The 14722-nt window shown below is 35.7% G+C and overlaps 1 protein-coding gene across 13 annotated transcripts in view; it reads left to right on the top strand.

Moving 5' to 3' along the window:
• The window catches only part of LOC141333649 (glutamate receptor-interacting protein 1-like), a 331685-nt gene that overhangs the window by 214514 nt on the left and 102449 nt on the right, over positions 1–14722 (top strand). For all 13 annotated transcript variants that reach the window (XM_073838710.1, XM_073838715.1, XM_073838707.1 and 10 more), the window contains exon 2: positions 1889–1969. In XM_073838710.1, coding sequence (XP_073694811.1) covers positions 1889–1969 — 81 coding nt within the window. The remainder of the gene's footprint in view (positions 1–1888; positions 1970–14722) is intronic.

Below are 14722 nucleotides of genomic sequence, written 5' to 3'. Positions count from 1 at the left end.
AACTTAAACCGATGAGTTATAAAAAAAATTCACCCCCCTCACAGTTGACATGAAGGGCAAAACTAGCTATATAGACCAAAACCATTTTTTGAACCAGACTGTAAACATACTTTTTTCTGCTGTAAAGTTGGGCATTTTAACATGGAGTGTCAATGGGATTGACTCCCTTTTGCAGCCAGCCTCAAGCGGCCAGTCAATGAATTGCAGTTTCAGTCACTTCCGTGTTGGTTTCACGAGGGAGACCGGAAGGTTGCCCCTTGGTCTTAGGACGTCAATGCATCGTCACGAGCCGCAGGGTGTAATTTGGATTTGTCTGTGCATGTTTTTGTTTACTTTTAATGGTTTGGTGCCCATCCACCTCTATTATTTGGCTGTCAGACTGCACTGGTTTTTGTTAAAAATCTTTGTGTTCTGCTGAGGAAACAAAGTCACCTACATCTTGGATGCCCTGGGGGTAAGCAGATAAACATCAAATTTTCATTTTTGGGTGAACTATCCCTTTAATACTAATTTTAATATTTAATGCATTATTAAAATCAAAAGTTGTTTGTTAACATTAGTTAATGCACTGTGAACTAACATGAACTAACAATGAACACAGGCTGCATTTATTTGATCAGAAATGCAGTAAAAACAATAATTATTTTATATGTCAATATATTTTAAAATATATTTTATTTTCTGCACCAAATCAGCATACTAAAAATTCAGCTTTGCATCACAGGAATGAATTCCACTTTAAAATATATTCAAATATAAACAGTTATTTTAAATTGTAATAATATGTCACAATATTACAGCTTTTACTGTATTTTTAATCAAATAGATGCAGCCTTGGAGAAAAATGTTTTTCCAAAAGCACTGAAAAAATTTCAAACGTTTGGCCTCCGGTGTATATTATCTTTTTACTGACACATGATTTAGCATTTAGATTTTAAGCCAACTAGTAGTATATTTATAACATTCCCCCTTGAGCAGCTTAAGCTCATTATGCATGATCTTATCTGCATATCATTTGCATATTCATATTGCAGTCAAGTCACATTAAGAGATACAATGGTGCATTAAAAAAACAGTTCACCCAAAACTGATAATCCTGTCATTAATATTAACCCTCATGTTGTTCCAAACCCGTAAGACCTTCGTTCATCTTTAGAACACAAGACAATTCTGACCCTGCATAGACAGTAACGTAACTGACATGTTCAAGGCCCAGAAAGGTAGTGAGGATATCGTTAAAATAGTCCATTTGACATCAGTGGTTCAACTGTAATTTTATAAAGCTAAATGTGCAATAATACTTATAATTAAAGGTTTGTGATTGCACCTACACGCGTCCCCACATATGCGTGATCTGCTGTCGAGTCTGGCTGTGCTTTGCTACTGCAGTCAAAGTAAATAGTGCTCAGAGCGCCATCCTGCTGTTCTTTAAGGGCTCCATTACGACGGGACTCCCGCTGTCTTCGCTCGGTATTCCACGGCTTTATATCTGAGCACACAATCGGATGGCCACAGCTGGAGCTGCTCCCTCTCAGAGCGAGCGGTGATGCACTCACCGTATATCACACATGGGAGGCCACTGCTCATTCCTCAACACATAGGACTGGCTGGGGAGTGCGATGTGTTGTTGAGTGTCTTTTTGAGTGTGTGTGTGAAGAGCTGACAGTTTCGTATTCAGATGATTGTTGTTGAAGGCTACGTCTCTTTGAGAGCGCGTTGGCCGTCGCAATAGCTGTGTGTACGAGACAGCTGTCATTTCCTGTGAATAAAGCCCACACTGCCTTTGAATTTGTGTACATGTTGCTTCCATGTGAAAATGAGGGCAAGGTTTTGCTAATGAAAACCGTTGTGTGGTTTTCAAATGTCTTGGTTTTCTTGTGTTTTTCAGATGAGGGGCCCTACACTAAACACTCCAATCCCTCCAGGCCACCAGATGGCGCTCTGGCCATTAGGAGACAGAGTATTCCAGGTACAAAGCACAACCTCTGACTTGTCACTGTAATGATGGTGTAAATATTCTGGGGTTTGTTTGAAGTTGTGGTATAGTATTGCGGTTTTGCTGGTGTACGATTGTCGACATAAAATGTTCATGCTAAAATGGTTTTATTATCATTAAATGTTGCTTAATTTTGCATCTCAACAGTTAAAAACTGAAATATTGAACTCGACCTTAGTACTACTCAAAATGGCTGTTGTTTATTGTGAAAGCTATTTGAAAATATATGTTTCATGCGAGCTTAGCTTTGCAATGCTTCTAGCTAAACACAGTTGTGGCGATTTTAGATGAGGCTGTCAGTGTTATTTTATTGTTATTAATATATGATTATAGTATTTATTCATATTTTGTATTGGCTTTTATTTTTCTATTTTTATTTTATTTTGAGTACTTTTTTATTAGTATTTTTTTTATTATAATTTTATTTAACTTTCATTCATTTTTCTCAATTTTAGATTTAATTTTAATTTCAGTTAGTTGCAAATGGAAACTGAAATAGTTTTTTTAGGTTTAAATCTAATATTTATTTCATTTTTTATCAGCTTTATTTTATTTAATTACAATTATTTTAAATAGTTTGAGTTAACAATAACACTGGTTGTTACAGAATTTTACTTTTTAGTGACAGTATTACACATACACATACTTTATTTATTTATTTTACGTTTTATTAATTTTTTTTTGTTTTGATTTTCGAATATTTCAAATATATTTATTATTATTATATTTATTAATTAAAATAATTATTATTATTATTTAATTATTATATTGTTTTTTTTTACAAATTATTTATTTATTCATTTACTACTTATTTATTTATTTTGTAAACAAAGTGCTTTTGGTTTTGATTTTCCTGTTTTTGCAGTCAATTTATAATTATTTTATTAGAATTATTTTTTTATTTAATAATATTATTATTTTTTCATTTATTAATTATTTTCACTCTTTTATTTATTTATTTTTTAAATAAAGTAATTATTTATTTAGATATTTAAGTAGTTATTTCTTTATTTTGTTCAACAAAGAAGTGGTTTTGGTTTTGATTTTTCTTTTTCACAGTCAACAAGACTTTACATTAATAATAATAATATTAATTATTATTATTTGTATTTATTTATTATTTTTACATTTTTTATTTATTAAATTTTTTGAACAAAATGTATTTATTTATGCATTAATTTTTTTATTTATTTTCTTTTGGTTTTGATTTTCGTAGATTTTAGACTTTACATTATTTATTATTATTATTATTATATTTTATATTTTATAATAATATTATTTTTATATAATAATAATAATTATTATTATTATTATTATTATTATTATTATTTTTAACAAAAAAAATTATTTATTTATTACTTTTTATTTCTTTATTTTTTTAAACAAAGAAGTGGTTTTGGTTTTGATTTTCCTTTTTTGCAGTCAAAAAGACTTAACTTTCTAATTATTATTATTATTATTATTAATTATTTAATTGATTAACTTTACCAAATAATTATAACAATAACAACACTTGTTACTGAATTTACTTTTTAGTATTACAGTATTAGTATTACATAGAAATACTTTATTTATATTCTTTTTTTTTAACGAACTGGTTTTGGTTTTCCTTTTTTGCAGTCATTAAGACTTTATTAATACTTTATTATTTAGCATACTGTACAGGTAATTTGACTGAATTTACTTTAATCATGATTATTTAGGCTTTTGTATCTAGTGATTTCTGCTTTATAATCTATTCAAAGGTTTTTCTGCGGTATAAAAGTTCAAAGCCCGTTTTGATTTTACTTTTTAACGTTCTTGTATAACAATACAAATGGCACGTCCAGACTTTCAGCTGATACATAATGTGCCACTTCATCAACTGATGTACGCCTGGTTCTCCAGCTCTGTGACAAAGTGAACAAATCGCTTGCATTACTTATGTTCATTTATGACTTGTTACACAAACCCAGCGCCCCTTTTGTGTTAGTTGAGATCCGTTTTGAAGCGGTGCTCATTTTCATGCTAGAGGTAAAAAAAACGTCTCAGAGGGTATTGAAATAAATTCCCTGTGTAATCTCTCAGTACAGAGCTCTAAGCACATCAAACCCATCTTCAGAAGCAGTTAGCGTTTAGCATGGCGGCTTTGGGGCCTTGTGCCCACGTTCTGATGTAGCTCCACGCCGTAGGCACGGGCTCTTTGGACTGCCGTATTAAACCATCCATCTGAAGACAGATTAGGCGCAGACTGTGATGCTCCTGCCGAGCTCGGTGTGATGGTTTTGCGGCTGAGCGTACTAGAGATGGTGGCACGTCTCATAATGCTTCCTCAGAAAATCACTTTCTGCCAAGAGTGGGATTAGAAGATACTGTCACAAAATACTTTGCATGCATCAGACGTAGAATAATGCCGGAGGAATGTGACTAAATATTAGAAGCAGGAATACACAAAGTATATAAAGTATACTTTATTGGCTGTGCTAGAGTCTTATGTAATCATCAATTACTTGCAAAACTTGCATAATGGCTTTTAAGATGTCCGTTCGCATTGTACTTAAATTATTTAGTATTCCAGACGATTCCAGACGAGTTGGATAAGTGCCGTTTATATGATGTAAGAGAATAATACTAATTAAAACACTACATTACTATATGTCTTGTTTTACACAGAAGGAATTAATGCGAATGAGTTGTTAATGAATAATAAAATCAATTAAAACAAAGGATTAAAACTGAAGCATTAAACTAAAGGCTGTGTGGTTTTAGAAAGAGAGAGGAAGAGCAAGTTTTCCATGCTTAGGCTCTCCAAAGACTGTAAATGCTTGTGGTACATGTAGACATCCTGAATTTTTAAAGTGTTGGTTTTAAAAATATATGCTGGAATAGTGGGAAATGAATTCATGTAGCAACTGATGATCATTTTTTTGTTGTGCCTCTCAACCTGAGACTGTTCAGAAATTCACTACTTACTGAATTGATTTGAGATTATTAGCTTTAAATTAGTTTTTTTAAACAGTTTTTAAACTGTTTTCTTTAGAAACTAACTGGTGTTAGCTGGTTTTCACTAAATTGACTGGCTTTGTTTTTTTCAGTCAGATGGTGCACTGAGATGATTAGCTGTTTTATATTTTAAAAATTATCTTCTTGATTTAGCTTCTTGTTAAATCAACATGTTTTAGTTGTTTTTTAACTTTTAAAACTACTAAATTCTAACCTTCGAACTAGCTAGGTTTTTTCAAGCCAACTTAAAGCTTGTCTACAAACTTTTTTATGTTAATATGTTTGTGGGACCAGTTATATATATATTGGCATTCGTTGATGAATAGAAAGAAAAACATTTGGAATAGATTTTTTATGTACATTATGAATGTCTTTACTGTCACTTTTAATCAATTTAATGTGTCCTTGATTAATAAAAGCATTCAATTCTTTTTAAAAAATCCTACTGAACAGTAGCTTTCAGCTGTATTTAATTTTATCGCTGCATGCACTGTATATATGTTAACATCCTAAAAATATTTAAAGGAATTTTATGATAATTTGACAGTATTGAACTTAATTTAGAAAAATATTTTGCATATCAGAATAAGAATAATTAGGCAAAAAGCTGAAGAGCTTTATTTTGTATTTATATTTTGCATTGTTTCCTCTTATTGAATTTCATTTGACTGCAATGCAGTAAAGTCCTCTTTGTCATATTCCAGTTCAACACCCTGTGAAAACTGAAAGTAAAGTCAAGTCACCTTTATTTATAAAGCGCTTTTTAGAATAGAGATTGTGTCAAAGCAGCATTACAATACTAAACAGGAAAATAGCGTGTCAATAATGCAAGATGACAACACTCAATTTTCAATTAAAGTCAGTTCATAATTTATTCAGGCTGCCACACATGTTAGATTTGTGGTCTTGTGGCGATGACAATTCAGGCCATAGTCAGAAGCAAGACATAAAGATAGCTTGGCTAGAACAGCCTCATTTCACATTCAACAAGTCTCCTCTCTCTCTGTAAGATTCTAACTCTGTGTTTTTATAACACTGAGAGAGACGCCCAGGAGAGTCACTCAATCATGTGAGCCACAAACCACTGTGAAATAAAGCTGAGAATGGCTGAAGTCTCTCCACTCGTGCACCGTCACCAATCTCGCTGCACATTTAAATCTCCTCGATTAGTCCTCTGCGTTGTTATTAATATGAATGAGGGGATTAGCAAATTGTTACCTGGAATTTTGCAAATGAATCCACCGGGGGTCGTGTTCTCTAACTGGTTATAATCACAATATGTTTTAAGCAACATACAGAGGCGGCGAGGCCTGCAGTGCGGGAGCGTCCCAAAGCTCATTGGGCTGCTGCTGCCGAAGAGATACGGACGCATCATTCATGTATAACCTCAATTTCCTGCAACAACAGTAGCTCACGCTTATCCTAGATACAAGTCCCTTGGCATACACATCTCTTTTTAAATGCCATGTTAGCATTCATTGGCCAGGCACCGAATGAGTGAGAGAGACAGGCTGCTGACAGATTAGTTAGCTGGGGATGGCATTGGGCGCTGGCTTGCAAACTGAAAATGTTGTTGCATCAAAGTGATTCAGCACTTTCAGAGCCACATGTAATGCAGGGTGCAGCTGCAGAGGCGTCTATTAATTTCGCCTGAGGTCTGTTATCAAGCTGTCGAAGGTGTGAAAGTTTAATAGAGGTTGTGGCTCATTTTAAGGGCTGTTTGTGGTGCTTTCTTGTGGTGAGCGGAGTTTCTTAGGGAAGTTTAGGCTGTTTTCTTGTCAGGTGTTTCTTCTACTTCAGACACTTTTATGTCTCCAGGGTTGTTTCTTATTAAAACTAGCAGAAGGCCACATAAAAATGGTCTTAAAACTTTTTGCCCATCATTGAACCCATTTTTTTCTACTTTTCAAATGTATTTTTATGCACTTTTTATATTTTATTAGGGGTTCAAGCACATAGCGCTGAAACCCTATTGTAATTGTCAGAATGGTAAAACCCTATTGTAATTGTCAGAATGGTCTTGGATCAGCAATCTCCATGTAAAATTGATTGTGCAGACTAAACCGTAAGTCGTAGAGACTTGAATCTTGGAGCGATGGTAGTACTCTCACCGCCTACCATGTGACCAAGGCTCACCCCAATTGGCCTGATGGGGGCACTACAGCGAACAAAAGTACAAAATCACTCATAATTTCTAAACCTTCAGTTGCAGGATCAAGTTTCTTATGTTGTTGGAATTCTTGGCCCATGGCAGACAAAACACATCTAATTCGTATGTGAAAACTTTCGACTCACCATCGCACAGGGATGCCAAAACGTTCAAAAGGGGCAGGGCCACAAGTGTCTGTAAGGACATCGGCGTATCTCCAAAAACATGGACGCCATTGGCCAACAAATTTTGAGCACACGTTAGACAAGATTAATAGAGGCCAATTGGAACGAAACTTGGTGGGCCTGTTCAACTCTTAGCCCCAAAGGTCTGAGAGAAATTTGAAAGAAATGGACCACTGGGAGGGGCGATATCGCATTTTTCAAGGGTGTAAACCATTGTGTCGCACGGTTTTTCACAGATACGCGTGATATTCATATAATGTGATAGAACTCCTCGTTCCGGACAAAACGCATGCTTCAGATTTGACCATGAGTGAATTTTTGGGTATTTCGCATTTTTTGAAAAACCTACTTTCACAAACTAGTCCTAGGATTTTCGTCAGATCGGAACCAAACCAGTGCAGAAAGGTTCTCTGGAGAGTGAATATCAAACATTCGTAAGGGGCAGGGCAACTCCTGAAAGGAATCAGATATCTTCGCCAAACTCATAGCAATTATGTAAATGCTCAATCTGAGGTCACAGGGGAAAAAACGCGGAGCTTGGCCACTATCTTGGCGCATTCAGAAAGAAAAACAAAAATAGCTGTAACTGTGCAACCATTTGTCCTTTCAAAATGAAAATCTGTGTGCACGGCCTTGGTCCAAAGTGTAAGGACATGTCCATATCTCAAAAAACAGCCGCCATTGGATAACAAATTTAAGCACCTCTTAGACAAGGTTAATTGAGGCTGATTGGAACGAAACTTGGTGGGCCTGTTCGACACACGACCCCAAAAGTCTGAGAGGAATTAGAAAGGAATCGGCCACTAGGAACAATTCCAGACAACTTTGCCTCTAGAACTGCTGTCAATAAAAAAAATTTATTTTGATAAATTTTTATGATATGGTTTGATAAATGATTATGATAAATAAAAGGGTTAAAAACCTACTTTTGCTAACTAGTTTTAAGTTTTCTGCTCAATGTGGGGGAAAAAAAAACCTGTACAATTATCTGGGCTCTCTAGGTCAATAATTATCAAAAATGTGGGAGGCTATAATGTGGTCGTTTAGGAAGGGGCCTGTCCAAATTTACCCCAAATCCTATATAGCCTAAATAAAACTTCAGAAAAGCTGGTGAGCACACGAGACAGGTAAATGTAAACAAGCATGCAAAGACAATCATAAACATTAAAAAGCAATATTTCTATAATAAATTAATTTGATTTGCCAAAAATAATTTTTTAAATGATTATTTAGCAAGCCTGTAACCACCTAAATTGATGTGTTTTTCATATATGTGACCCTGGACCACAAAACCAGTCATAAGGTTAAATTTTACAAAACTGGGATGTATACATCATATGAAAGGAAAGGAAGGAAAGGGGGTGAGTGAGGCCAAGTATGGTGACCCATACAAGGAATTTGTGCTCTGCATTTAACCCATCCAAGTGCACACACACAGTAGTGAACACACACACACACACCGTGAACACACACCCGGAGCAGTGGGCAGCCATTGCTGCGGCGCCCAGGGAGCAGTTGGGGGATCGGTGCCTTGCTCAAGGGACTCACCTCAGTCGTGGTATTGAGGGTGGAGAGAGTGCTGTACATTCACTCCCCCCACCTACAATCCCTGCCGGACCTGAGACTCGAACCTGCAACCTTTGGGTTACAAGTCCGAATCTCTAACCATTAGGCCACGGCTGCCTCAATAAATAAGCTTTCTATTGATGTTTGGTTTGTTAGAATAGGACAATATTTGGCCGAGATGCATCTATTTGAAAATCTGTAATCTGAGGGTGCAAAAAAATCAAAATACTGAGAAAATCACCTTTAAAGTTGTCCACATTAAGTTCTTAACAATGCATATTACTAATCAAAAATTACATTTTGATATGTTTACAGTAGGAATTTTACAAAAAATCTTCATGGAATATGATCTTTACTTATTTTCCTAATGATTTTTGGCATAAAAGAAAAAATCAATAATTCTGACCCATACAATGTATTTTTGGCTATTGCTACAAATATACCCCAGGGACTTAAGACTGGTTTTGTGGTCCAGAGTCACATACAGTATGCTTAAATACCCTAAAGCGCTTGAACCTTGGTAATTGCTGCTTGCAGCTATGTTTGTACTATAAAAATACCCATTATGTACTTTTTTAACCTACACCAATACAAAATTCATTAGTTCAAATATAAAAACTATAACAATTGAATAAACAAACATTTACTGTGTTTACTGTGTAAAATATATGTATAAATTACCATTAAAAGAATAGGCATAGTAATAGATTTTTTAGTCTCTTATGCTCACCAAGGCTGCTTTCATTTGATTAAAAATACAGTTAGAGTAGTAATATTATGAAACGTAAAATAACTGTTTTCTTTTTCTTATTTGGAAATTTAATTTATTCCTGTGATGGCAAAGCTGAATTTTCAGCATCATTACTCCAGTTTTCAATGTCACAAGAACCATTACGAAAGCATTCTGATATTATTAGTGTTGAAAACATTGAAGTTTTTAACATTTTTTTTGTTGAACTTGATACTTGATACTTTAGCTTTATTCTTTGAATAGAAATTTCAAACAATTATCATTATCATTTTATTGGCCATCCCTAACTGAGAGTGTAAACAAAATTAAGGTTAACGTCAAGTCCACAGGGCCAAAAGTCGCCATAGGTGAAGAAACACCTCTTAAATTCCCCTTCCAAAGCAAACTTTCTCTGAGAGGCTTAAAACTGTCAGAAGCAGATGAGTAAAAAGATTGCGAGCAGATGTGTGGGCTAGTACTTCATACCTCAGCGCGCCTGTGCGAAATCTTCATGATAAATGCGCTCAAACTTTTTCTCCCAGAAGACACAGTTTGGTGCAGGAGCCAAAATAGTGCAGCATACAAATAAGCATAGACAGGTTCTTCACACATTAAGACAAAGAATTTAGCCTTTTAAGTATCGAGATGACATACAGTTAATTAAATTATTATAGTAGTTCTTGCTTGTAGTTGGGTGTTAAAGAAGTGCATTATTGTGGTGATTTTCCACCATTTTCAGCATGTCTAAACCATCTCTGTATGGGAATATTGATCTCTGTCTCGCATACAACTTCAAAATGGTGTCCATCAGAAGAAAAAACAGCCTTTAAGAACCACTGCGTGTCAATTTTACTGCACTGAATGGAGTTTGATAACACATAAAGGGAACTGCGTGTGTCAATGTAATAGTCTGCATGATTGAACAGAATCAAAGAGAGCCATTATTCAAACACCAGATCATTTATTCGCAGATTGTAAATATCATACTCAATTATTAATTTGATTAGTTGCAGTTGATAATTTTTCTTCCATTTGAAGAGGCTGTGTAGAAATTGTGTAATGAATTCTATCTCTTTTTTTTTCTCTCTCGGCCTTGTTATAATTGAAGTAATTGAAGCAATTGTTTATGAATATGTTTGTTTTTATATCCTGCGACTGTTTTCTAGCATCAACCATTAGTCATGCCTGGTTCCATATTGAATTATGGCCCAATTTGTCATTTTGACTGCTAAAAGTTTCAGTGCTGGAAAGCCAATTCAGCGCTGAGCCCACCTGCTAGTACGCCTACAGCCTTCATAGAGAGTTAAACCGTGAACTGACGGTGGGCATTTAACCAAATGTTTTCATTACACCTTCGAGCGACGTTACAGACAAAATAAATCTTTATTCCGCACCTCGCTGCTGTCCCTGTCTGAGCTTTTCATAGAAAAAAGAAGCTTTTTCCTTAATACTGCATGTGGTTCTCAGCTGGTGGGTCTTTTCTGATATTGTGGTGAACAGCAGGGATAAACAATGTTAAATGCTAATACCCGAATGCAAATAAACATGATTAGGACAGAGCCTGAAAGTTTTCAAGTTTTTCTTTTATCTAGTGACGAAAACCTATTTGGGAACTTTTTAAAAATACGTGAAATACTTACCAATGAGTAATCGTTTTCATACACAGTTATGATCACAGCTCCATATGTTTCGATTTGTAGATGTAACAAGCTGCCTCGGTAGGTCAGCTGACATGAAATTGAACTTAGGATGAGGTGTTGAAAGAACTGAAAGATGAGACATTGAAAAACAAGCTAAAACGGCATGCTTGCAATTGTGTTTTTATGTCACATTCGCTTTTGTTCATACTCTCGGGTAGGTTTAGGTGTAGTACAAATTGTACGTTATTTTAAAATGTCACAGAGTGATAGAGTTATAGCTCCACTCAAAAGACATTTCAAGTCAGAACTGTCGTGACACGAACAAAACCAACATCACATAAAACGTACCATACTGTATGTACGTTCATCTGTTCCGGGCGAAAAAAACTAAATCTTTTAGAGCCACTCGGTGGACATTTCACATCGAATATGTCACGAAGCATACATGCCGGTATGTATTTTGTGTTGTGAAAAAGTTCTGGCAGGTACGTTTTTGTCATAAGATCAGGTTGACTTTCATTGTTAGTTTCAATGGTCGATATTTTTTTTATTTAGATGTTCATTTTCAATTTAATGTCATTGGTATTCATTTAGATATTTACTCAAGATTACATTTACCAGTGTTAATTATTACATTATTTCATTAAGTTTTAAAAAATGGTCCTTGAATCTGATTGGCTGAGAGGAGTGCAATATTCTAGTGATAGCGGAATTCCAACCGTTTCACCGTTTGTATCACTCTGCTTAAGGTATTTTTGACAGCGAGTATCATGGTGGACACCCAAATTCGCTATTATTTTTTGTGTCACAGAATGCAATTTTACATTTTTTATGCAAAAGTGTACTTGTTTAGACTTCAGATATGAAGTCTAAACAAAAACATTTGAAAATTAGCTTCGCCGTTTTCAGAGATGTGAGTTCCAGAAAATCAGCGGCCATTCAGCACTCATGAACCCGCAGACAGCAGCCTTACCTCGGCCAGATCTTCTGGAATTTGTCGTTGGCTCTGATGTCTCCATAGTGGTTAAACATGAGATGTAATTCATTTTGGGTAAATCTTGTTTTTCTTCCTGTGTTTGGTTGGATCTTCTGTGCATTATCTATCAAGTTTGCTATCTAGATCAGTCTGCGATCGCAGATTAACTTTTTCTGTCACAGCTTGAAAAGTGATAACCGTTTTAACCTGTGTGAGCCTCAGCTGGCAGAGTAGATGTCTATATCTTGCTCTCTCCGTCATACACTCCATCTGTATGTTTATCTCCTGCTTTGTATCATTCTCACACATGCTGTCTCAAGCTCTATCTTTCTGTCTCTTCCCCTCAATACCTGTCTGATGGGCACCGCATTCGATCCCACCACAGAAATCTGTCGGCTTTGAAAAAGCTGATGGCCAATCTCATCACTGTGGCAACATAGCAAGGCAACACTGCCTCTTTCAAACAGGAAAGGTGGGAGAAAGGACATGGAATGAAATGAGAGACCACAAGTAATGGGATCAACTTATCAACTTCCACACCTGTCCCAGTGTAGCCCTCAAAGCACAGCTCATTAGATCCCAGCGGCCCTTTTTCTTGCTCTGGGCCGAGATATTACGCTGAACCCTCGGTGAACTGAGAGAACCAAGCTTTCCCCAGACAGCTTAAGACAGAGCTTGTAATACGGCAATGGCATACTGTGCCACAAATTGTTTGGATATTAGATGACCCCCCAGTGGGCCCCCCGGTGCAACTGCATGACAGGGCTCACAACATGCTTGAAGGATGTGTTGACTTGGATGGTGTTTACGAAAAAGAAACAATTTAATGAGGCATTTCACAACCAAAAGCTATGAAATAAAGATTGTATATATCAGGGGCTTTTCCTCTGAGGAGGCAGGGGAGGAAATTTGTAGTACAAAAATAAAACAACACCCATATTACATAATATAACATTAAAAAATGTATAAACGACTTGTTTTTTCTAAAGAAACGTTGTACAACAGCGCCACCACAGCAGGTAAAGTTACAACGGGACTCCGCATCTCTCTTGCCTCCCCTGAGCCCGTTAAGTTTTAACAGACCCCCTAAAGCATGCAGTGAGTTTGTTGGGGCAATGCCTCCATCGCAATATGTTTGGATATGACTGGTTATGTTTGGCTGTGATTGGTTAATGTCATAAATCCCACCTCTTGTGTTTGTGCACGTTCTGCTTTCGCAAATTAGTGTGATTGAACAATATTATGGCATTAATGGGAAGACTAATTTAGAAAAGTAAGTAAACAGCTCACATCATTTAAATATAACCACTTTGTTTTGTCAAAATATAACTTAAAATGGCATGAAAATATGATCTGTGGGAGTCTTTAGTGAGTAATAAGCTTGGTGAAATTTAAAGTAAATCGTCAAGTCTGTGACTAATATTCACAGAGCTTTGATGACCGATGATCCGTAAAAATGCAAAAAGAGTTATCAGTTAACTATTAGAAAGTAGGTCATATGTTTTTTTTAAAGTGTCCTAATATTGTGTTGGAGTTCCCTACAACAGGTTTAAATGCATCTAAGGTCTGAAAACATTGTAACTTTCTCAGAAAATACATTTATACATAGAATCATTTGTCAATGATTTCCAAACTGTTTGTTTGAACCAACTTTGAGTGTAATGTCTGTAAACCCCACCCTTCCATAAGTATACTCTGCTCTGATTGGTCAGCTGGCCTGTTGTGATTGGCACAGAGAGGAGTACTTGAGCAAGTTAGCGAGCGCTATCATCTATGTTGCCAAATCTGCGGATGTTTTTGATGTCCGGAGTTGAATCGACCCCAATAATGTCATATTTAGCCCCCGGAATGCAAATTTACCAGGGGAACCCCGACAAAAAAGTGTGTATTTGACACTCTGGAATGCAATTTTTAATGGGTGACGCCCCTCGAAACAACATTCGGGCTAGTTGTAAGTAGCAATTGGACGGGTTTTGTTGTGAGAACCTGGCAACCCTGATGCACCTTTACATAAAACAATAATATAGTGCTTCAATCTGTTCTTAAAATAATGACATAAAAACATTTTGAGAATAGCTGAACATAAGTTCACAACTAACATATATTGTTTACATTTTTACTGCCTTGAGTAATTTTTTGCAATAAATGTAAAACACTAACTTGATGAGATTTATGTTTGGCTTTAATAAGTAGTATCTTAATATTGGCTACTTATCAGCCAACAATTCTGGTTGATATTGGTGTATCCATACTATAGTGGACTATCTGCTTAAATGCTTGTCTTCAATGCTTAGTTCTTCTTTTTCAGGTCAGTTGTCATGTCAGAAAAAATATTATAAGATTGTTATCTAATGTTGCAAGTACTTGTCTTGGAAATGCATAATGTATGTTTCTGGCCTCAGAAGGCATGTTATGTCAACCATATCATTTTCCCCCCCCGTGTGTTCCACATGTAAAGGGAGTTAATTTAATGCTGCCACAAACCTCCCATAATTTAT

This window comes from Garra rufa, chromosome 4, assembly GCF_049309525.1.
Source record: "Garra rufa chromosome 4, GarRuf1.0, whole genome shotgun sequence".
Taxonomy (NCBI): Eukaryota; Metazoa; Chordata; class Actinopteri; order Cypriniformes; family Cyprinidae; genus Garra; species Garra rufa.
The sequence above is the reverse complement of the archived record's forward strand: the minus strand, read 5'-3'. Positions and strand labels throughout refer to the sequence as shown.